Below are 26191 nucleotides of genomic sequence, written 5' to 3' on the forward strand. Positions count from 1 at the left end.
GTAAACAATGTATTTTTGTTATCAGCTGTGCAATTTTTTCGCATGGTAACATTTAAAACACTACCCAAGTACCTATTGCACTATGGATGAAATAACAAAGCTGAAAATTTAATCGAAAGACTCGTTTATAAGTAAAACAAAATTCAAGCAAAATGAGAAGTACATATAATGAGTGCAATAATATGATTGGAAAAACAGGATGATAAAACGTAAGAAATTAATAATTAAAATTAACTAAAAATGCATGAATAAAAATTTCGGGTGAAGAAAGAATGCTGGAAATAAAAAATAAGAGCAATTGAAGTAGTTGATATTGTGATTAGAATAATGTGACAAAGAAATAGAACTAAAAATTACATTTAAATCAATTAACTGAATAAAAATGATCAAATTCATTTGGTTAAAGATTTAAAAATAAAAAATAAGCTTATTGCATCAGATGTGTTTCCAACCTACAACTTGCTGCAAGTGAAGTTGGTATCCTATTCAATATACGACGTAACGCGACTCCTTAATAGACCTATTTTAACACCATTGAGTGTCACACCAAATCTCGAATGTTTTTTCGTCAGTTACTCGCAAACGAGAGCCCACCAGGTGAGTGGATGCAGTGTATGATATCTGGAATCTTAACCTAATCACCATATAGATAGTTTCAAAAAATTAGTCGCACAGCTCGGACCCCTCCTTGTTAGACATGCGCGCAGACGCAACAGAGATGCTACGCCACATACGGATGGGTTAGAGGTGATCTTAGCACTGTGAAGGTGCGCGCCAGATTTACCTGTCGATCGCGAGGAGGTAGACGATGCAGACAGTTGACCTTTGGTGTTAGGTGTGAACAGTCTGTAACGGTACCATGGACCATCTTTTACGATAATCGCGGCTCACGTTATACCTCAGCAAGGAATTTTTGAAAGTTGTGACCGTGAGATAACCTAATGGAAACACAGCAATCAAATTGGGATTCGTTTCCACAATTCTCCAGCAGAGTATAAACAATAGTAAACTGTGGGTCAGGAACAGACGTTCTCCCAGTACAAAAGCAAGTTGTAACATGACATATTAAAACCGGTCGCCAGCCTAATTAGGCATTCTTGTGTCGAGAGAAATGCTAAAGCAGAAGGCAGTGCTAAGTCGAACCTAACCTTCCTTGACATACACACTAAATTCTTTCTTATATCTGTTCACACTACAACACAGTAACCTAACCTTGCAGGTATATGTGCTACTAACTAGTAAGTCAGATAAGCAAATGGCCAATGACACAGTAAAAAGCAATATATGCCTCTCAACAACACATACCTTAAATGAACTAGGTGCAACAGTTTATAAAATCAAATACCAACTAGTAGCAATACAGAACAGGGAAAAGCTTCACATCAGACAAATCTTCACCCTCATAGAGGCTTTCAATGTATTCTTTCCACCTATCTGCTCTCTCCTCCACATTTAACAGTGGAATTCCCGTTGCACTCTTAATGTTACCACCGTTGCTTTTAATGTCACCAAAGGTTGTTTTGACTTTCCTGTATGCTGAGTCTGTCCTTCTGACAATCATATCTTTTTCAATGTCTTCACATTTTTCCTGCAGCCATTTCGTCTTAGCTTCCCTGCACTTCCTATTTATTTCATTCCTCAGCGATTTGTATTTCTGTATTCCTGATTTTCCCGGAACATGTTTGTACTTCCTCCATTCATGAATCAACTGAAGTATTTCTTATGTTACCCATGGTTTCCTCCCAGCTACCTTCTTTGTACCTATGTTTTCCTTCCCAACTTCTGTTATGGCCCTTTTTAGAGATGTCCATTCCTCTTCAACTGTACTGCCTACTGCGCTATTCGTTATTGCTGTATCTATAGCGTTAGAGAACTTCAAACGTATCTAGTCATTCCTCAGTACTTCTGTATCCCACTTCTTTCCGTATTGATTCTTCCTGACTAATGTCTTGAACTTCAGCCTACTCTTCATCACTACTATATCTGCTCCTGGGTACGCCTTACAATCCAGTATCTGAATTCGGAATCTCTGTCTGACCATGATGTAATCTAATTGAAATCTTCCCGTATCTCCCGGCCTTTTCCAATTATACCTCCTCCTCTTGTGATTCTTGAACAGGGTATTCGCTATTACCAGCTGAAACTTGTTACAGAACTCAATTAGTCTTTCTCCTCTTTCATTCCTTGTCCCAAGCCCATATTCTCCTGTAACCTTTTCTTCTACTCCTTCCCCTACAACTGCATTCCAGTCGCCCATGACTATTAGATTTTCGTCCCCCTTTACATACTGCATTACCCTTTCAATATCCTCATACACTTTCTCTATCTGTTCATCTTCAGCTTGCGACATCGGCATGTATACCTAAACTATCATTGTCGGTGTTGGTCTGCTGTCGATTCTGATTAGAACAACCCGGTCACTGAACTGTTCACAGTAACACACCCTCTGCCCTACCTTCCTATTCATAACGAATCCTACACCTCTTATACCATTTTCTGCTGCTGTTGATATTACCCGATACTCATCTGACCAGAAAACTCTTGTCTTCCTTCCACTTCACTTCACTGACCCCTACTATATCTAGATTGAGCCTTTGCATTTCCCTTTTCATATTTTCTAGTTTCCCTACCACGTTCAAGCTTCTGACATTCCAAGCCCTGACTTATAGAACGTCATCCTTTCGTTTATTATTCAATCTTTTTCTCATGGTAACCTCCCCCTTGGCAGTCCCCTCCTGGAGATGCGAATGGGAGACTGTTCCGGAATCTTTTGCCAATGGAGAGATCATCATGACACTTCTTCAATTACAGGCCACATGTCCTGTGGATACACGTTACGTGTCTTTAATGCAGTGGTTTCCATGTCGTTGATCATTGCTGATTCTTCCGCCTTTAGGGGCAATTTCCCACCCCTAGGATAAGAGAGTGCCCTGAACCTCTATCCGCTCCTCTGCCCTCTTTGACAAGGCCGTTGGCAGAATGAGGCTGACTTCTTTTGCCGAAAGTCTTCGGCCGCCAATGCTGATTATTTATCAAAATGTAGCCAGTGGTGGAGATCGAACCCGGGACCGAAGACGTTTTGATTATGGATCAAAGACGCTACCACTAGACTATGGGTACCCCTGTGTCATCCATTTACAGAGTGCCAAATACAAAACAATTTAGTGGAAGGCAGGTGGCACTGGTGGTGCAATTTTCAATGGCTATTAAACTGGTGGCGATGCAGTCATGACAGTACTGTTGGCCTCGCCCCATTGCTAATCTTCTTGGCGTCGAAATAATTATAGGGCCAAAAAACCATGCCATGATAATGGTATCACCAAATTCAGCTTCCGAAGCCCATAAATACTGCCCTTAAGCTCTTCTGACCTCAAAACTCCAGGGATAGGAGCCACAATGATCCGCTACTGCTAGCGAGGTGTTAACCACAGCACTGCTCAGCTCAGACTCCTTACCCGTCACAAAGGGCGAGTCGCCACTTGCTCCCCAACCACACCTTTTCCACTCTGCCAGGCTACTTCCGTTGCTGCGGAGCTTCCCTACGTCTGTTACATTGAACCTTACATTCCATAATTATAGACCAAGTCATTTATGGTACTTTACATAACAATCATTTCAGTAGTTACTTAAATTCACAAGCGTAATTTAAACAACATCGTTCAAAAATCCGGTAATTTCCAAGAATGATTACGTATCGAAGTCAGGGGGTCCAAACGACAAATATCGAACGTACGATCCTAAATCGATCACGCGACTCTGGTGGTAGGCGTTATGAGTATGTTTACGGTGGTCACTACCATAGAGTAAATATCTCTGGAGTGATCATTCTCATGCGCAGAACAGATTTTGTGTTGTCAACATACATTGCTGGCCTGCTCACGTGTTCTCGGGACGTCGTGTGTTTGTCCGTACAGCGCCCTATATATTTAGAATGTCGCTACATCCCTAGTACATACGGATTCTTTTCGTACGTGTCGGGGATTATTTATATATGTTGCACAGACAATTTAAGAGTATCCATTTGATACCGGGAATAAACCAGCTACGTAACTTTTAAGGGCAAGTGATATTACATCCTGCTTATTTGCGATAGGTGTCACAGTTCAGATGCCCTCGTTTTTTAGTAGTTTTCGGTATGATACGTCACTTTATAGAATTACAGAGCCTGACGTACATTTTTGCAGTGATAGTCTTGCAAAACGGCTTGACACACATTAGCGATTATATCCCTGCTAATTCGTCCTTTTTTTCTGCTATTTCTGCGTATTTATTTTCTCGTTTTTGCGACCTAAAGCACAATTTCTTACTGGTGACACATTTTACGTACTTGCTCCCAGTTCATTAAATTAATAGTAGACTGAGTAATCTATTGACATAATCGACAAGTCACTGATAAATGCATGGAGGATAGTATTTGCTGAAACAACAAACCATTCCCTTTCCTGTTCCACTAGCAAATTTACGAGAGGAAGCGATTGTTTGTATGCTTTTGTACGAACTGTAATATATAGTCATAAAATCGTAGAGAAATAGGTCTACAGAATCAAGCCTTATTTATAATGCGACTCCAAATTTTTAAACATATGCAGTGACTCTTACTAATATGATAACTATAATTGGAGCTACATGGTATGTACACAAGAAAAGTTACTATCCCTCCTTTCACATATTTTTCTTTGCATCCGTAGCAACAACAGTAATTCACCATCGCTATTACACTACAGTAGAACCCCTCTAATCCCTCACCTTCGGGACCGGTACCATGGTCGGAACGAGAAAAAGGTCGGATTATACGAAAAATCTAATATTTATTGCAAAAATTATAAAAAGACACTTAGTACAAAAAATTAAACTATTTAAGAACTAAAATATGTCTACAGTAATATAAAAAGATGCTTTTTACACAGTGTTAAACAGTATATCAACTAAAAAACGTCTACACACACTATAATATGTATTGGTTTTAAAAGGAAAAACGGCAAACAAATTACGATACTGTACTGTACATAATAACGTATAAACGATATATACTGTAAACTAAAAAATGTTTATAGCACTCTATATAAAAAGAAATTTTTTATAAAGAAATAAACTACTGTGAGTATAAACTAAGAAATGATTATACTGTATGCATTCTTTTTACAGTAAAAACGAAAACAAATTACTTGCAAAAAAAGTCAGGGATACATTTTTGACGAGTTTTCCAAGGATCAATCAAGCTTTGATTGGCAGCAAATTTACTTTCGGCTTCCAGTATTTTGTGAAAAACTATCGCTTTTTCTTTGAGAATTGGCCCGGATGTTGGAGTTCCTTCCCTTCTCTCTTGACAAAACAACATCCATAATGCGTTATCAAGGTTCAAGTTCAGGCTTTTTTTAATGTCTTGCGATTCTTCAGAGTGTTTACACCATCAATCGTAACTGCATACGAGTCAATGTCTTTCCGATTCTTACTCCAGTCCTTAATTGTCGTAACGCCTACATTCAGTTTCTTTGCAATTTTTTGAAGCGAATCTCCTTCGTCCAGTCTTTGTAGCACTGCTAATTTTTCATTTAGTGAAAGAGTTACATGTTTACGTTCGAATCCAGACATGTTGAAAAACAGACAACTGTACACGCAGTGAATCTACAGTAATAAGTACGGTAGAGAACACGGAATAAAGCAAACAACGAAGTTTTTTAATCCCAACAAAGGATAAAACTGCACAATAACGTACAGTATAACGGTATGCACAGCGATAGACACTGCAACAATGGCGCGACAGGCGTCTAGTCAGTGACAAGTCGGCACAGGCTCGCGAGCCTCAGCGTGGTCGGGCTAACCGGAGTGACGGACCATCCAATATCGGATTAGAGGGGTTCTACTGTATCAACAAACGGTGAAAACTCTTGATATTATTAACTTCAAACGCTGCAGAAGCACACACGCACAGCGAAGTCTTGAAAACACGTGACAGTCCTGGTTTAATGTTGACAACATGCGCAGAACGCAATGCTCACTCCAGAGATATTTACTCTATGGTCACTACAGCAATGACAAAAGAAGACCGTTACAAAAACACTTGTAATTACAAAGGAAATGACCTTCCTGACGTCGTCGGTGCTGTCGTCATGTGAAAGTACATGTAATGTGTAGGCCTACGCTACAGGAACAATTCCCTTTTTGCCATTAATTCGCGGTGGTATGTAACTTAGAGCAACTAAGGGAACGACGGGAAACAGATAAAAATTACGATCACAAATAATTGATCATAACACCCGCCACCCGAATCGCATGATCGATTTACAACCGCACGTTCGATATTTATAGTTTGGACCCTGCGACTTCGACAGGCAATCGTTCTTGTAAATTACCAAAAATTCACTGAAACATGTATACATAGTCAATGAATTATACAACATCATACATAAGCCGTACTACAAAATGACATAGAAATACCGACAGAGATACAAAATAGGTCAAAAATAGGTGTTACAAGTCGAGTTCCGGTTTAATAGCAGCAAGGGACAAACAATGGAGATTTGTGGACTTGTATTATGAATCTGCAGAAGACTTATTTTGGAGAGAAAAAGAATTGATTTTTACATTCACATATTTGTGAAGAATGGATTACAGGTAATGATTAAGTTTGTTTTCTTGGTGGTAGCTGTTTGATAATTCTTTGATTGTCAGACATCTACATCAGGAATCTCTTCGCTTTTCACTTTTTTCTTGGGATTTATCACTCACTGAGAAAGAAGTGAATTGAAGAATTAGATTTTGAAATTTGATTTAAGAAGAGGTTATACATATAAAGTCCATTTTTTGAAGTTCAGTTATTATAATTCTTGCATTATTGTTACGTGGTTTCAGAGAAAACTTAAAGTATTTTTGAACTTTCATTAAATGTTACGAGTACTAAGTCTAAGGGACTGGAATTGGAGTTTGGTTCATCTAGCCCAGAGTCATTGTCCACATCCGAAGAGTCAATTAATTTTCAATTATTTAAAAACCATTATCAATAAATTATGACCCAAGAATGATAGCAATGTTTTTTGAGAACGCATGGCACCTCTGTGTATCTCTGTAGTTAGATTTTGCTGCGCTGTTATCGACACGTGCTGTGACTACAAGATCAGTTTGCACCCAGGTAACACAAATTGTGTAGTGAACAGATTCTTTCATCAATTAAATCTCACAGGGATAAACTTTAATTTCAAAGTAATCAATTTTATTTATCCAAGTTTATAGTCAGATTTTGTGATTACAATAAGTTTCTGACAGGGCACGATTTTCGTGAGATTCTCGCAGTTAGCTTTATCTACGCATTTCTGCAGTTGAACTTTGTCACCAACATATTCAGTTTCACTTTAAGATTCACTTTCACTCACCTTAACTAATCGAAACAGGTACGTTTCACTGTCGGAGGAGACTGTTTTGTGCCCACCGTTCTGGTCTATTTCGAAGGTGTTTGTATGCCTTGAAAGTACCTTGTACACTGAAGCACTCATATGTAAATAGGCAGACAACGACGCTGCGCTTGGCAACGCCTATACAGGGTGTTACAAAAAGGTACGGCCAAACTTTCAGGACACATTCCTCACACACAAATAAAGAAAAGATATTATGTGGACACGTGTCTGGAAACGCTTAATTTCCATGTTAGAGCTCATTTTAGTTTCGTCAGTATGTACTGTACTTCCTCGATTCACCGCCATGATTTCATACGGGATACTCTACCTGTGCTGCTAGAACATGTGCCTTTACAAATACGACACAACATGTGGTTCATGCACGATGGAGCTCCTGCACATTTCAGTCGAAGTGTTCGTACGCTTCTCAACAACAGATTCAGTGACCGATGGATTGGTAGAGGCGGACCAATTCCATGGCCTCCACGCTCTCCTGACCTCAACCCTCTTGACTTTCATTTATGGGGGCATTTGAAAGCTCTTGTCTAAGCAACCCCGGTACCAAATGTAGAGACTCTTCGTGCTCGTATTGTGGACGGCTGTGATACAATACGCCATTCTCCAGGGCTGCATCAGCGCATCAGGGATTCCATGCGACGGAGGGTGGATGCATGTATCCTGTAACAAAATGTTTGAAGTCACGCTGGTACGTTTTGTTGCTGTGTGTTTCCATTCCATGACATGTGATTTGAAGAGAAGTAATAAAATGAGCTCTAACATGGAAAGTAAGCGTTTCCGGACACATGTCCACATAAAATATTTTCTTTCTTTGTGTGTGAGGAATGTTTCCTGAAAGTTTGGCCGTACCTTTTTGTAACACCCTGTATAAGACAAGTGTCGGGTGGAATCGTTAGATCGCTTACTGCTGCTACAATGGAGGGTTATCAAGATTTAAGAGAGTTTGAACGTGGTGTTATAGTCAGCGCACGAGCAATGGTACACAGTATCTCCGAAGTAGCAATGACGTGGGGATTTTCCACTGCAACCATTTCACGAATATACTTTGAATATCAGGAATCTGGTAAAATATCAAATCTTTGACGTCGCTGAGGTCAAGAAAAGATCGTGCAAGAACAGGGCCAGCGATAACTGAAGAGAATCGTTCAACGTGACAGAACTGCAACCCTTCCGAAAATGTCTGCAGATTTCAGTGCTGGGCCACCGAAAGCATCAAATATGGGAGGTCTTCAATTACCAATATGTAATAACCTCTCATTTTATTTGTGGGGTCCTGCCCTTTCGCCTCTTACAGGGTGCGTAAAGGATGGTGCTTTCTTTGATATCTATACAACAATTCAAGCAAATCACATTAATCGTTTTTTATTTCAATAAAGCGGATTGACAATACTTAACTTTGTATGTATAAGAAAGTGTCGCAAGCGATGGGCGACACGCAGACAAGTCGGAGTCCTTCACTATATACAGTGTCCATGTAAGCAATTCATATGGATCACTAACAACTAGTCCGTCAGTGCCGTCATAGTCAGCAGGCTATTGGCTGAAGTCGTCTCACAGCCTTCTCTGCTCTTGCATTCTTCATCTTCGTGCCGGCACTTGTGGTTACACTGGAACATTATTATAACAAATTGTACCCTAAACGACGTGTTTTCGACGGCCCCTCAGTGTGTTGGTTCTTCGAAACAGCTTATATTCATACCACACACACACACTATAATATCAAGTGGCTGCTACAGTCACAGGTTCGAATCCTCTCTCGGGGATGGATGTGTGTGATGTCCTTAGGTTAGCTAGGTTTAACTACATCTAAGTCTACGGGACTGATGACCTCAGATGTTAAGTCCCATAGTGCCATAGTGCTTAGAGCTATTTGAACCACTATAATATAAAAACCACCAAATACGGAACTCAATGCAGTATGCCTTAATTCAAAATGGCGTTTGATAAGTTCTGTTTGTGACGCGCGCGCGCGCGCGCGCGTGTGTGTGTGTGTGTGTGTGTGTGTGTGTGTGTGTGTGTGTGTGTGTGTGTGTGTGTATGTGTGTGTGTGCGTGTGAGGGTGAAACTTCAGTTTTATACACTCTAAGACAAAATAGGACGCACCACGAAAGAGTTATACAGACAGAAATCGATAGCTGTGATGTACACATACAGACAGACAAATGATTACAATTTCAGAAAAATTGGATGATTTATTCAAAAGAAAGAGCTTCACAAATAACGCATTGCTCCGCCTTTGACCCTTATGCAAGCAGTTATTCAGCTCAGCATTGATTGATAGAGTTGATGGATGTCCTACAGAGAGATATCATGCCTAATTCTATCCAGCTGGCGTGTCAGATCTTCAAAATCCCGAGCTTGTTGGAGAGTTCTGACCATAACTGTCCATACGTTCTCTATTACGGAGAGATCTGGCGATCTTTCTGGCCGAAGCAGGGTTTGGTAAGCATGAGGGCAAGCAGTAGAAAGTCTCGCCATGTGTGTTCAGACATTATCGTGCTGAAATGCAAGACCAGGATGACTTGCCATGAAGGGCAACAAAACTGGACATAGAATATCATAGACATACTGCTGTGCTGTTAGAGTGCGGTGGATGACAACCAAAGGGGCCCTACTATGAAATAAAATGGTTCCCCAGACCATCACTCCCGATTGCCCACCCAGATGGCGAGTGACAGCCAGGTTGGTGTCCCACCGCTGTCTGGGGCATCTCCATACACATCTTCGTTGGTCATCAGGGTTCAGTTCGAAGCGTGTCTCATCACTGAAGACAATTTTACTCCAGTCATTGAGATTCCAAGCTGAAGATTTGTCTGGAGATGCCGTGGACAGCAGTGGGAGACCAACGTGGCTGTCGCCCAGCAAACGGCCCGACAGCCACGAGTGGTGGTCCGAGGTGCCATTTTGTTTCATAACAGGGCCCCTTTGGTGGGTCATCTGTGGCACAGCGCTACGTTCACGATACTCTATGCGCAGTTTTGATGCCCTTCATGGAAAGCCACCCCGGTATTACATTTCAGCACGATAGCATCCACCTCCACCCGGCAAGAGTTTCTACACCTTGTTTTTATGCCTGTTGAAACCTATCTAGGCAAGCGATGTTGTAAGATCATCTCCCTAGATGAGAATGCTTGGATCATTATGGCCAGGGCCCTCCAACTCTTTAGAGATTTTGATGATCAAACGCTGCACTTGGACAGAATTGGGCACTGTGCCCATCAGGACAGTCAATGGCAAGCTTAATAACTTCTTGGGTAGGGGCCAGAGGTGAACCAACACACAATTTTGAACAAATAATTCACCTTTTCTGAAACTGTAATCATTTGTTTGGCTGTAAATGCACATCATATCTACCCATTTCCATCTTATTCGGATGGCTCCTTACTGGTGCGTCATTTTCGTAATTTTTTTTTATTTTCGTCAGTGTATTTTATTAAACTCCTGACTGAGTTCCATCACATTCAACACAGAATGTTTTTGGAGTTACCTCCATTTTTACAGCTTTTTCCTCTATGTACAGGCCCTGCAACATGCCCTCGGTGCCCTACGCCATCCGGCAGCTGACGGCTAGAGACAGCCCACAGCTGGTGGACTTCCTGCGTCGGTTCTTCCTGAGGGACGAGCCGCTCAACGCAGCCATGGGTATCATGGCCAACGGGCGACAGTCCTGGCCAGAGCAAGAGCGCTTCCTTCTCGAGCCTCTGTCCCAAGGTTTTACTCCATAACAGTTCAAATAAGTGTGAATCTGTAGGGCTGAGGTCATCGGTCCCTAGATGTACACACTAATTGAACTAACTTATGCTAAGACCAACACACACACCCATACCCAAGGGAGGACTGGAACATCCAGGGGGAGGGGCCGCGCAGGCCACGGCATGGCGCCTCCAACCACCTGGCCACTCCACGTGCCGTAACGGTGAATCAGCCCATATGGTTCCAGAGAAGCCGCCATACACAGGTGTTTGTTTTCCCTTGAGTCAACTAAATACCCCGAAAACGACGCATCACACGAAAAAAAATGTTCTAAGTAAAAAGCTGCCCATGCGACCGCTACCGTCACAGGTTCGAATCCTGCCTTGGGCATGGATGTGTGTGATGTCCTTAGGTTAGTTAGGTTTAAGAAGTTCTACGTTCTGGGGGACTGATAGTCTCAGAAGTTAAATCCCATAGTGCTCAGAGCCATTTGAACCAAACCATGCCTCGTGCATGGAGGGTCAACTTTGTATTTCAAAATGGGAACTCTCCACACATTTTATTTTACTGCATTCCACAAATATCAAGTGTGCCTGAATTTACAATTAATAACAGATACATTTGATCCTACATTTCATTTATGATGTCAATGTATACTTTTGTGTTCTAACTTCATGTTCTGCTGTTTAACTTGAGCTTCTTAGCTCACCATGTATGTTGACAACTATAATCTCATACAATTTATGTGACTTCCTTATGAAGAAGACATCCTTAGTGGTATCGAAACCTGATCATGGTATTTACATTGAACTTATGTATCCTGTTGGGTGCATACCTTATATATTGAGTTCATATTTGTGTTCTAAATTTACGTTAGTCTTGCACATTTGACATTATAGTACAATATGGTTACATGTTTCAATGACTTGTTAGAAATTATGTTTAGCATGATCCAGGAACAACAATGTAGATGTAACAGTTTCTTGTGGCCATCAGGATACTTGATACTGGTCAGTCCCCTTGCCTTTCACCATTTGCATGCTTGGTTTCAGTGAGTCCCCTAGCCTCTCACCACTGGGGTGCTTGATTTTGGTGAGTCCCCTTGCCTGTCACCATTAGGATACTTGATTTTCGTGAGTCCCCTTGCCTCTCACCACTGGGGTACTTGATTTTGGCGAGTCCCCTTGACTCTCTGCTTGCAGCCTTGCGATAAATTAAAATTATTTCAGTCTTCTCTGCATCGGATGCAACATCAATTACGTAGCTTGCCAGAACAGCTTCCAGATAGGAGTAATGCCAAGAAGTTCGCTGTTCATGCTCATAAACCCCCCGGCGCTGCAGCGGCATATCATGTGGTGGGGCACCGAGCATTGAGGTGAGAATGTGAGTGTTTAGACGATATGTGTTGTAAGATGTCGTAGTCTCCTGACCTTCATTGCTTACATATTCCGCCCTCACAATCATAATCCGCACATCAAGACGCTTCATTCGAACCCGAACTCGATAAGATAAAGTTAATGTTGTATGAATTCATGCAAACGATATGCAAATAACAAGTAAATCGTAAGTGCGCACCAAGGTTGAAATACTCGAGGCTGGGGTACAAACACACATTCAAGACACAACGGTCACAAAAGCTTTTAGTTTGGGAGAGGCAAACCACACGCCAGGAGGCCAGTCCCTTCAGAGGGTGAGTCAACCTATCTATGTTGGCCGGCGACCACCCATAGAGCACACAGCATTTGCCCAAGTGAAAGGGAGAATGACCTCGTGTTCAGCTTAAAAGCAAATTCCACTACATTGTGTGGGAGCACCCAGCCTATGCATTCTTTACAAACATAGCACGCAGTTTCGGATGTTTTCACAGGGAGACAGCAAACGCCGATGCTACAGATTTCCGGATTGGTCGCCTTAAACGAAACGCCATTCTCCCGTTTTAGAAGAACAATGCTGATTGGCGGATGATATTCCTGGCGCCTTGAGCTGAAGGAGTAATGGAAGAGACCAAAAGATATACCCCTTCACATCTGGCGTGGAGAGGGGCCGTTCCGTTGTTGCTCTTGGACCAAGAACACGTAACGAGAACGTGCGCTCTCATAGGTGCACTCGAAAGAGGGAGGAACAAGTCTTTCCTCAGTACTTCACTGGGAGAGCACCTCTGTCGAAAGTGAATCGAAGTGCGACTCTATATTGAGTCCTTGTGATTAAGCATTGTTCACTGTGTTGGCCGCCACACTTATTGTGCGGTGTGAACGGACGTAGTTATAGTTAAATGCGTGGGAGCGAATTTTTGAGTGGCATCACAGTGGACTGGTTATCCGACCGGTGTACCACGCCAATAGTTAGACTAGGGGCGAATAGGAGTCCTTGACTTCATCAAGGTGTAGGGAGAGTTTTACTGGCGGAGATCAATCCAGATAGAACCAGAGTTATCTTATTTGTCAGCAGCGAGCGGCGCAGACAGCAGTCGTCGCAGCTTACGGTATTGTGCGCTACAGCTATTGCGAGCCCCATATTTCGTCCACAATAGTACACTTCACTGCATTGCACACGTGACAACCTCGACCGTACCTAGCAACATTCTAACGGATAATTATTCAAGTTGAGTAGGCATGGCTCTCAGCCATTTTGCCAAGTCAATAACAATCTTAAACTTTATATAGAAATTTCATTAGCGAATCCTATCCTTAAGAGGTAGCTTCACATTCCGAAAAGAGCCTGGAAATAACTTTTTCAGTTCATAACTAAAAGTGCCATTGTGACTTCTCAGAATTTTTGAAAAAAAAAATAATACACTCCTGGAAATTGAAATAAGAACACCGTGAATTCATTGTCCCAGGAAGGGGAAACTTTATTGACACATTCCTGGGGTCAGATACATCACATGATCACACTGACAGAACCACAGGCACATAGACACAGGCAACAGAGAATGCACAATGTCGGCACTAGTACAGTGTATATCCACCTTTCGCAGCAATGCAGGCTGCTATTCTCCCATGGAGACGATCGTAGAGATGCTGGATGTAGTCCTGTGGAACGGCTTGCCATGCCATTTCCACCTGGCGCCTCAGTTGGAGCAGCGTTCGTGCTGGACGTGCAGACCGCGTGAGACGACGCTTCATCCAGTCCCAAACATGCTCAATGGGGGACAGATCCGGAGATCTTGCTGGCCAGGGTAGTTGACTTACACCTTCTAGAGCACGTTGGGTGGCACGGGATACATGTGGACGTGCATTGTCCTGTTGGAACAGCAAGTTCCCTTGCCGGTCTAGGAATGGTAGAACGATGGGTTCGATGACGGTTTGGATGTACCGTGCACTATTCAGTGTACCCTCGACGATCACCAGTGGTGTACGGCCAGTGTAGGAGATCGCTCCCCACACCATGATGCCGGGTGTTGGCCCTGTGTGCCTCGGTCGTATGCAGTCCTGATTGTGGCGCTCACCTGCACGGCGCCAAACACGCATACGACCATCATTGGCACCAAGGCAGAAGCGACTCTCATCGCTGAAGACGACACGTCTCCATTCGTCCCTCCATTCACGCCTGTCGCCACACCACTGGAGGCGGGCTGCACGATGTTGGGGCGTGAGCGGAAGACGGCCTAACGGTGTGCGGGACCGTAGCCCAGCTTCATGGAGACGGTTGCGAATGGTCCTCGCCGATACCCCAGGAGCAACAGTGTCCCTAATTTGCTGGGAAGTGGCGGTGCGGTCCCCTATGGCACTGCGTAGGATCCTACGGTCTTGGCGTGCATCCGTGCGTCGCTGCGGTCCGGTCCCAGGTCGACGGGCACGTGCACCTTCTGCCGACCACTGGCGACAACATCGATGTACTGTGGAGACCTCACGCCCCACGTGTTGAGCAATTCGGCGGTACGTCCACCCGGCCTCCCGCATGCCCACTAGATGCCCTCGCTCAAAGTCTGTCAACTGCACATACGGTTCACGTCCACACTGTCGCGGCATGCTACCAGTGTTAAAGACTGCGATGGAGCTCCGTATGCCACGGCAACCTGGCTGACACTGACGGCGGCGGTGCACAAATGCTGCGCAGCTAGCGCCATTCGAAGGCCAACACCGCGGTTCCTGGTGTGTCCGCTGTGCCGTGCGTGTGATCATTGCTTGTACAGCCATCTCGCAGTGTCCGGAGCAAGTATGGTGGGTCTGACACAACGGTGTCAATGTGTTCTTTTTTCCATTTCCAGGAGTGTAATTTTCGTTAGTTTCATGTTTTTTTTACACTATCTAGTACAACTCCAGTACTCTAGTATCCCACTAGTTACGTAAGAAATTTTGTGAATTTTTCTGTCATTTCCTTACAGCGGACGACTCCAGAAGGTATTTATTGCTGAAAGTTTTTCAGTCATTTCTCTTTAGAACTTTAGAAGCGTATGTCTGACTTCTGTAGTAGTGTGGGGGTGAAAATTGCATCTTGCAGGAGCCAAAGGGTAAAGGGTACATCTCAGATTAATCCGTTGCGCAGAATGACAGAATAGCACCCACACTTCGCTCACAGTGTGTTTCCATGGTGGGTGCGCCATCATTATCGTTTATGGACATTATTTAATGGTTGTGGATTGCATTCCACCAGTGCGATGGTTATGGTGGTTGGATGGAGACAAACAGCGAACTTAGTGAACCTGATGGTGGATTCGAGGGTGGCTACCAAAATCAATCATTCTGATGATTTGGGGACTCACCACAATCAATCCTGTAGAGAACAGAAAACTACGTTACCATACATTGTAAATGTAATGTAGAATCAAATACGTCGGTTGAAACACGAAAACAGGCACACTTGATATTTTTCGATTACAGCGCCATATACCATGAATGGGCAGTGATGCTTTGAGTGAACTATACACATTTTTTGGCATAGAATCCTAATACGTAATACAAATGGGAGATCCCATTTTAAATTACAAAGTTGACCTCACCCACGCAGGAGCGGCTGGTTAGAAAGTGTCCACTTGCAGCACAGACAGATGTCCTCTTTACTGATGCTAACGCTTCACGTACAACGATTTTCTGTATGGAGCATAATTTTTGAGATATTTAGTTATCTAAAGTTAAAACAAACACCCTATATATTACTAAACAGTTAAATCAGTCACACAGTCACTGATGAATCTTCCTGGTTGTATGGCAACGAGCACTGAAACCTTTCCGATTCTAACGTTTCGTCCACATCTGCGCTCGACATTTTCAGAGCTTCTCGTGGTCCCGCAGAGTCTTACCAACTGATGGTTCGCGTGCATGTTCAGCTATCTGCTCTTCCTGGGGATGAAGGACGCAAGGAAGTGTTTACCCTGGGGAATTTACTGCAACAGCAACGTGTACAACTTTCATTTATTACTTCCATGTGTTAGCGAGTCGTTTAGTCAGCGATAGTGACATGAATTGCAGGGCTGTAATAAGCTGGCCTTACTATCAGTCAAATAAGGCCACTGGCCGCCAAAATTGTTCTCTGTCGCAATTTAATCGGTCGAGTTGGAGGATGAGCCGTGAGGGGGTTCCCTTGTCTTTTTGTGCGTCCTGCAGGCGTAATGTTAGAATAGGCAAGGATCTCCATTACTTGGGCTGGGTCGTGCAAGGGTTGTGCCAGAAACCACCGAGTTACATGAAATATGCAGGACGGTGTGACGTTCAACGTCTGCTGTAGGTAGCACTGGCGGTAGTTGGCCGCAGAGCCCCATGCCTCACACACACACACACACGCATAGTCCATGATGGGCCCCACACGAGCCCAGAAGAGTGGGAGGCCACAGTCGACCGGCAGGGTGGATCCTTCATGCAGGAGCGGGCGGTGTGCGCCCAGTCGTTGCTGCACCTGGCGATCAACACTGTGTATGTGCCTTTGCCAGGTGAGCGTAGGGTCAAAGGTGACATAAAGGTATTTTGCATCATTGGTCCATGGCATAGTCTCGCAGAAGAGCTGCAGTTGTGGCTTCATTGGACAATGTCTCATGGCTAATAATATTGCTTGGCTCTTAGTCGCTTTGATGCCTATCCACAGAGGCATACCGACAATCTTTCTTTCCACGAACAATACAAGGCTGGAATAGAAGGGAGAACCGTTAGAGATACTCAAGGTACCCTCCACTACACACCGTCAGATGGTTTGCGGAGTATGGATGTAGATGTAGATGTAGATCCGATGGAGCCAGACGTTGTGCGTAAAGATATTGATAAAGGTGACGAGCAGCTCTCCCACTACCGTGAGCTTCGTCATACAGAAGAATCGGGTCGGTGCGTTCTGCAAATGTGAGCTCAACCGTGTTGCTCTGACACTCACAGACACGTGAATGTGGCTCAAACGAGGTCAGAGGTAGGATGGAAGTCAAATGACTTCAGCCAATCAGACGTAAGCACTCCCCACCACGATTACCCTGTTGCAAACATACCTAGCAAACATGTTTTAAAACGGCTGTACGTTTCCAGTCATGGGTTACTATTCAAAATACAGGGTGTATCAAAGAGAATCATCCTATTTTTAAAAAAACCAATTATTAGGTTATTTGAGATAAGTGGGCGAACAAAATACTATTGGAAAGAGCAAACTGTAGAGTTTTACATGCTTCCCACTAGGTAGCAGCAGTGTGCGCCTGCTTCAGTTCTAGTAAAAATTGTGTCGGGACAACAGTAATAACTGTTCAGCGTGATTTTAGTGCTAGGTACTGGATCCTCCTATTAGCACAGACCATTAGACGATAGCATGAACAATTCCGAACAGGTCGCTTGTGTAAAGGCAAATCACCAGGCCATCCCCGAGTGTCTGACACACGTCGAATGCATCCGCTGTAGTTTCACAAGGAGTGTGCAGAAATCCAGTTGTCAAGCAGCTCAACGTGCCCTCAGTGTAAGTCTGGCGTGTGTTGCGTCGACGTTTACACACGAAATCGTACAAAATTCTGCTACTGCAAGCTTTAAATCAAAGGATTACTGGACGATGGATCGGTCGCATTGGAGCAAACGATTCAGCCTTACATTACTAGCCTCCAAGGTCACCGGACCTGAATGTATGTGATTATTTCTTCATTACGAAAAATAGTGCTCCATTACGAAAAATAGTGAATTAACTGAGACATCGTTTAACAGCAGCTGTGGAAGCTGCAACTCATGACATGCTCACTGCACTGTGGGAACAATTTGAATATTGCATTGACATATGTTGTGCATCCCAAGGAGGACATATTGAATACCTATGAAAAGGTATGAAAAAAACTGGGTTTTCCGTTCACCAAAAAATAAATTCATTGTATATGAAACTTCCTGGCAGATTAAAACTGTGTGCCCGACCGAGAACTAGTTCTGCAAGGTCCGCAGGAGAGCTTCTGTAAAGTTTGGAAGGTAGGAGACGAGGTACTGGCAGAAGTAAAGCTGTGAGTACCGGGCGTGAGTCGTGCTTCGGTAGCTCAGTTGGTAGAGCACTTGCCCGCGAAAGGCAAAGGTCCCGAGTTCGAGTCTCGGTCGGGCACACAGTTTTAATCTGCTAGGAAGTTTCATATCAGTGCACACTCCGTTGCAGAGTGAATATCTCATTCATTGTATATGTTCATTAGTTTCAGAAATATAGATGTGCCAAATCTGATGATTCTTTTTGATATGCCTTGTACACAAAAGAAAAAGTTTTGTTTCACTCCGGTTCCCAGAACTCCTGGAGATAGACGTTGACTGTGGGTATTGTATCACAGACACAATCCAAATGGTTCAAATGGCTCTGAGCACTATGGGACTCAACATCTTAGGTCATAAGTCCCCTAGAACTTAGAACTACTTATACCTAACTAACCTAAGGACATCACAAACACCCATGCCCGAGGCAGGATTCGAACCTGCGACTGTAGCAGTCCCGCTGTTCTGGGCTGCAGCGCCAGACACAGTCCCTTTGACTGTTCAGTGAGCTGGCTGGAGTCGCCGAACGATTCTAGGCACTACAGTCTCGAGCCGCGCGACCGCTACGGTCGCAGGTTCGAATCCTGCCTCGGGCATAGATGTGTGTGATGTCCTTAGGGTAGTTAGGTTTAAGTAGTTCTAAGTTCTAGTGGACTGATGACCACAGCAGTTAAGTCCCATAGTGCTCAGAGCCATTTTGAACTGTTCAGTGATGTAACTAAACCCACCCGAAGATGTAAACAACCATTCATGAGCAGTGCCTATTAGATGGAGGGTGTCAGACAGTCGATCAGTTCCAGTCATTCCACCAGGAAGGAGGTGCACGGCTCGTGTTGCTTGTAGTTCAGCCGTGCCTAGACAGTCAATACCGCGGTTCGATCGCATCTGCATTGTTACTTTGTGCCAGGAAGAGCTCTTAACAATGGAAATGTCCAGGCGTCTCGGAGTGAAGCAAAGCAATGTTGTTCAGACATGGAGGAGATGCAGCAACTGTCGATGGCATGCCTCGTTCAGGCCTCTCAAGGTCACTACTACTGCAGTGGATGACCGCTACCTGTGGATTATGACTCGGAGTAACCCTGACAGCAACGCCACCATGTTGAATAATGCTTTTCGTGCAGGCCATGATGCGCAACTTCACTGCCAACGTCCATGGCGAGGTCCATCTTTGCAACCACGACACCATGCAGTGCAGTACAGATGGGCCCAACAACATGCTGAATGGCCTGCTCAGGATTGGCATCACGTTCTCCTCACCGATGAGTGAGAGATGTGTTTGGAGGCAATCCGGTTTGGCTGAACACCTTAGACACACTGTCCAGTGAGTGCAGCAATGGAGGTTTCCTGGTGTTTTGGGGTGGCATTATATGAGGCCGACATATACCGATGGTGGTCATGGAAGGCGCCATAATGGCTGTATGATACATGAATGCCATCCTCCGACCGATAGTGCAGAATATTGGCGAAGCATTCGTCTTCATGGGCGACAATTCGCGCCTCCATCATGCCACATCTTGTGAATGACTTCCTTCAGCATAACGCCATCGCTCGAGTAGAGTGGCCAGCATGTTCTCCAGACATGAACCCTATCTAACATACCTGGGATAGATAGATGTTTATGGACGACGTGACCCACCAACCACTCTGGGGGATCTACGCCAAATCGCCATTGAGGAGTGGAACAATCCTGACTGACAGTGCCTTGATGAACTTGTGGATAGTATACCTCGACGAATACAGGCATGAATCAATGCAAGAGGACGTGCTACTGCGTATTAGAGGTACCGGTGTGTACAGGAATCTGGACCACCACCTCTGAAGCTCTTGCTGTATGGTGGTACAACATGAAATGTGTGATTTTCATGAGCAATAAAAAGCGCGGAATGATGTTTATGTTGACCTCTATTCCACTTTTCTGTCCAGGTTCCGGAACTCTCGGAACCGAGGTGATACAAAACATTTTTTGATGTATATGTTATGCACTCACTCCCCTTTACAAGTTATAGGGTGTTTGCAATGGGAATTTCCGAACACCCCGCACAGATTAACATCCTTATATTCGGCAAAATCGGAAATACCATAGACCCCATAATCCACTAGAACACAGGTTATGTTCTCCAGTTTTGTATTTTTTTGGATCATCTCTGTCCTTTGTATCAGTTTCTAGTAATTTGATGAGGAGCTTCATCTATACCATCTTTTCTTTTGTTCAGATATCAAGCTCCTCATTTGTTATACTATTAAATAGCCATAACTAGGACATTCGTCCACGGTTTTGACGTACACTTTTCGTAAATTCTTCTTCTCTGTTTCCGTACGTCGACACGATTTCTTTAAGCCGGCCGCGGTGGTCTCGCGGTTAAGGCGCTCAGTCCGGAACCGCGTGACTGCTACGGTCGCAGGTTCGAATCCTGCCTCGGGCATGGGTGTGTGTGACGTCCTTAGGTTACTTAGGTTTAAGTAGTTCTAAGTTCTAGGGGACTGATGACCACAGAAGTTAAGTCCCATAGTGCTCAGAGCCATTTGAACCATTTTTGAACGATTTCTTTACAGTGATATTATCAAAAACCGTACTGGGTCCTATTACTTAGGAAGTCTTCGAGCCACTCACATACTTGGGAACCAATCCCATATGCTCGTACCTTAGTTAGGAGTCTGCAGTGGGGCACAGAGTCAAACGCTTTCTGAAAGTCAAGGAATATGGCATCCCTCTGATACAGTTCATCCATGGTTCGCAAGATATCATGTGAAAAAAGGGCGAGTTGCGTTTCGCAGAATCCTGTAATGTTTGAATACTCCATTAGTAGTGTAGCGCTTGACACAGTCACGTCGATTAAATATTTGGGCGTAACATTGGAGAGCGATATGAAAGGGGACAAGCATGTAATGGCAGTTGTGGAGAACACGGATAGTCGTCTTCGGTTAATTGGTAGAATTTTGGGAAGATGTGGTTCATCTGTAAAGGAGACCGCTTATAAAACACTAATACGACCTATTCTTGAGTACTACTCGAGCGTTTGGGATCCCTGTCAGGTCGGATAGCAATTCAGAGGCGGGCTGCTAGATTTGTTACTGGTAGGTTTGATCATCACGCGAGTGTTACGGAAATGCTTCAGGAACTCGGGTGGGAGTCTCTAGAGGAAAGGAGGCGCTCTTTTCGTAAATCGCTACTGTGGAAATTTAGAGAACCAGCATTCGAGGCTGACTGCAGTACAATTTTACTGCCGCCAACTTACATTTCACAGAAAGACCACAAAGATAAGAGAGATTAGGGCTCGTACAGAGGCATATAGGCAGTCATTTTTCCCTCGTTCTGTTTGGGAGTGGAACAGGGCGAGAAGATGCTAGTTGTGGTACGAGGTACCCTTCGCCACGCACCGTATGGTTTATTGCGGAGTATGTTTGTAGATGTAATAATTGAGGCTCAGGGCAGCACATCTCAAATTTTTAACACATATGCGCCCATCTGCTTGTCGTCTTCTAAACAGCGCAAGAGATTACCACTGAACCCGAGAAGCAATAAGCTATTACACACGGCATCCATTTTCAGGAAATAACGCGTGCACGTTTGCGTAAGCGCAGTTGCGCTGTTGGAAATGTAAGCACATACGCGAAGTTGAACAGAAAAGAAGGTTCCTGTGGACGAACTACAGACGCAGTACTCGCCGAATGCTAGCGGGGATAGCCCAACTGCGGGAGCCTGCTTCAAAGGCTCACCCAGGGAAACTTGGCAATATCGCGCCGTGTCGAAAGTGATAGAAATATTCCTCGTGTAGCTCTGAAATCTGTAGCAAGAATATTACTGTTGCTTACACCCGTCGTCTAGTGGAAGCGTCTTTGAGTGGTAATCAAACAATCCTTGATGCCTCCTGCGATCTACATCTTCTTCATACTCCGCAAGCCACCTAATGGGGTGTGGCGGAGGATACTTTCAGTACAGCTATCTGATCCCCCTAATTCTGTTCCACTCGTGAACAGTGCGTACGAAGAATGATTGTCGGTAAGCTCTAATTTCTCGAATTTTCTTTCTCCTCGTCGTCAATACGCGAGATGTGTGTGTGTGTGTGTGTGTGTGTGTGTGTGTATATATATATATATATATATATATATATATATATATATATATATATATATATATGTGTGTGTGTGTGTGTGTGGTGGGGAGGGGGGGTGGAGGGGGTGGGGGAAGTAATATGTTTTTAGAATGAAATTTTTCACTCTACAGCGGAGTGTGTGCTGATATGAAACTTCCTGGCAGATTAAAACTGTGTGCCGGACCGAGACTCGAATCCGGGCCCTTTGCCTTTCACGGGCAAGTGGTCTACCGACTGAGCTACCCAAGCACGACTCACGCCCTGTCTACTTAGCTTTAATTCCGCCAGTACCTCGTCTCCTACCTTCCAGACTTCACAGAAGCTCTCCTGCGAAACTTGCAGCTCTAGCTCTCCTGGAAGAAAGGATATTGCAGAGATATGGCTTAGCCACAGCTTGGACGATGTTTCCAGAATGAGATTCTCACTCTGCAGTGGAGTGTACGCTGATATAAAACTTTCTAGCAGATTTGGAAGGTAGGAGACGAGGTACTGGCGGAATTAAAGCTGTGAAGAGGGGGCGTGCGTCGTGCTTGGGTAGCTCAGTCGGTAGAGCACTTGCCCCGAAAGGCAAAGGTCCCGAGTTCGAGTCTCGGTCCGGCACACAGTTTTAATCTGCCAGGAAGTTTCAAGTAATATGTTGTCCAACTCCTCCTGAAAAGTGCTGTCCTGAAATTTCAATAGTAAATCTCTCCGTGATGCACAACGCCTCTCTTGTAACGTCTGCCAGCTGAGTTCGTTTGGCATCTCCGTAACACTTTTGCGCCAGCTAAAAGACCCCGCGCCGCTCTTCGTTGGATCTTCTCTATCTCCTCTCTCAGTTCTAGCAGATAGGGATCTGAGACAGATGAACAATAGGTACTCAAGAAGTGGGCGAAGAAACGTCTTATAAGCCACTTCTTTCGTGGTTGAGTTACATTTCATTAAGAGTCTTTCAATGAATCTGAGTCTTATGTCATCTTTTCCCACTAACTGTTTTATATGGTCATTCCACGTAAGATCGTTCTGGATAGTTACGCCTAGATATTTTACGGCAGACGCTGCCTCCAGCTGTTTATCATCAATAGTGTAGTTGTACAGTAGTCGATTTCTTTCCTATGTAAGCGCAATATGTTACATTTATTTACATTCAGGGCCAACTGCCAGAGTCTGCACCATTCATCAAATCTCTGCAGGTCGTTCTGCAAATTCTTACTACCTTCTGGCCTTGCTCCTTTGGTATGAACAACTGCATCAACTGCGAATAGCCTTAAAGAGCATCTAACGCATTATACTAAATCATTTATATATATTGTAAACATGAACGGTCCTATCACTGGTCCTGGCGGAGGTTCGTGTCCTCCCTCGGGCATGGGTGTGTATGTTTGTCCTTAGGATAATTTAGGTTAAGTAGTGTGTAAGCTTAGGGACTGATGACCTTAGCAGTTAAGTCCCACAACATTTCACACACATTTGAAAATTTTGGTCCTATCACACATCCCTGTGGTACTCAAGGTATTACCTTTACATCTGTCGATTTAGTTACGCTAAGAGCGACGTGTTGAGTTTCATCTGCAAGACTCTTGAATCTAGTCACAGGTCTGCTCCAATACTTGGTAAGCTCGAATTTTATTCATTAAACGGCAATGGGGGACTGTGTCAAATGTCTTAGTGAAATCAAGGAACACGGCATCAACCTCAGCGCCGTTGTTCACGGCACTGTGGATCTCGTGGAGTAACGGAGTCAGGAACAAATTTTCTCAGGATCTCTATTTGTGGAATCCATGTAGAGGAAATGTTTCATTTCCGATAACGTCATAATTCTTGAGCAGAAAACCGCTTAGATTTCGAACAAAAATAATCAGCAGTGGCAGTTGAAGATTTCCAGCGTAAGAAGTCACCCCTTATTCAGCCAACGGCCTTGTCAAAAAAGGCAGTGGAGCAGACAGAGGTTCAGGGCATTCTCTAGCCCTTGCGGTGGAAAACTGTCCTTAAAGGTGGAAAAATCAGCAATGATCAACGATGCTGGCACGGTAGCTGAACGTGTTTGGTCAGAGGGTTAGCTGCCCTCTGTAATAAAAAAACTGAGTGAATAGATTAACTATGAACTTCAGCTTCTTATAAGAATTTTTGTATCTGACTGAAATGTATTACTGTCTGATTGTGAGTTGTAATGTCTGGTAATCAGGTGGTGTGCTACATTGGAAAAGTAGTAGTTAAATTTATTAGCCACTACTGTGGAGTTGATTATTTTATTGTTGTTTTCACGAAGTTCTATATTTTGTGGGCTAATGATGTAGTACCTGTTTCTCTTTTTATGATACTCCATGTTGCTTTAGTCTCATTCCTGGAATTTTTTATTTGTTTGTCATTTTCCATTTTCTTTGCTTTTGTTATAACTTGTCTAAGTATTTGGTTATATTGTTTAAAGTAGTTGATAAATACAGGATTTGCGGTTTGCTTTCAGTATTCATATAAGTTCCTTTTATTCTGGCATGATATTATTATTCCTATTGTGATCATTTATTTGGTTTATGTACAGAATTTATAAGTGATGTTTGTTTAGGAAAGTCTACTTCAAAAAAGAAAAAAAAAACGAAATGTTTGTACGTGGCCATAAATTTATCAAACTTGTCATCTTTGTCGTTTGAACTGTAAACATCAGTCCAGATTTCTCTTCTCAAGAGAGAACAAAAGTAATCTATGTTTTCATTATTAAACTTCCTGACAATAGCTCTAGTTTTCTGGGCTTTTGTGTTTCCTGGAATAGCCATTGTTAGTATTTGGGCATTGTGATCACTGAAACCAGTGTTTCCAGTCTATGTGCTGCAGGTATGTTTATCTGTATTTACAAACACCTGATCTATGGTTGTTGCAGAAGTAGTGGTTATACACATTGGGTTAGTTATAGTTGATTTTAGGTTAAAGGACTTCAGTAAATCTTTGATTTCATCTTTAAATTAACTGGGTTTGGAGAAATCAACATTTAAATCTTTACATATGATAATATTTTTTTAAGATGTTGAAATCCTCAAACAGGTCTTCCATATGAGAACAAAAAACTTTATCACCATCTGGTGACCTATATACACAGATGATTACAGAATTTCTAGTTGGCAGTTCTACTATTGAGAGTTCTATGTGTCTTTCTTTAGACAAGCTGTCAAATTTGGTTATGTTAGTGAAGTCTATATCTTCTCAAACATATATGCAGTTATGCCTGAGTACTTCTCTACAAAATGTGCCAGCTAATGTAAATTGAGGTAGGTGTGCTAGTTCTATCATGCCTTTATTTAGCCAGTGCTCAGTAAAGCATAAAACAGAAATATCACTCATATCATTTAACAAGATTTGTATTTCATTCAGCTTATTGGAAAGAGACTGAACATTTTGATGGAACAATTTAGAGTATGAAACAGGGACTATATGTGTCTTGCTTGACCACTTACCTCTTTTTTACATCTAGTATTGTTAGCTGTAAAAAATCCTCCTTGTTTTGAGGTGTGGGTGGTGTCTTCTTGCTAGCTGGTTCCCTGGATTCATGGCCCTGCCTTTCGTGAGTGCTTCTAATGGTAATCCACTTGTCCAGTAGCATATGTTTCATTTTAGGCACATGTAT

At 43.4% G+C, this 26191-nt stretch overlaps 1 protein-coding gene across 2 annotated transcripts in view; it reads left to right on the forward strand.

The window, feature by feature from the left end:
• Positions 1-26191, forward strand: part of LOC126424821 (arylalkylamine N-acetyltransferase 1-like) — an 84691-nt gene that overhangs the window by 25349 nt on the left and 33151 nt on the right. For both annotated transcript variants that reach the window (XM_050087614.1, XM_050087615.1), the window contains exon 2: positions 10930-11120. In XM_050087614.1, coding sequence (XP_049943571.1) covers positions 10940-11120 — 181 coding nt within the window. In that variant the 5' untranslated portion in view covers positions 10930-10939. The remainder of the gene's footprint in view (positions 1-10929; positions 11121-26191) is intronic.

This window comes from Schistocerca serialis, chromosome 10 (genome assembly GCF_023864345.2).
Source record: "Schistocerca serialis cubense isolate TAMUIC-IGC-003099 chromosome 10, iqSchSeri2.2, whole genome shotgun sequence".
In the NCBI taxonomy this organism is placed as follows: domain Eukaryota; kingdom Metazoa; phylum Arthropoda; class Insecta; order Orthoptera; family Acrididae; genus Schistocerca; species Schistocerca serialis.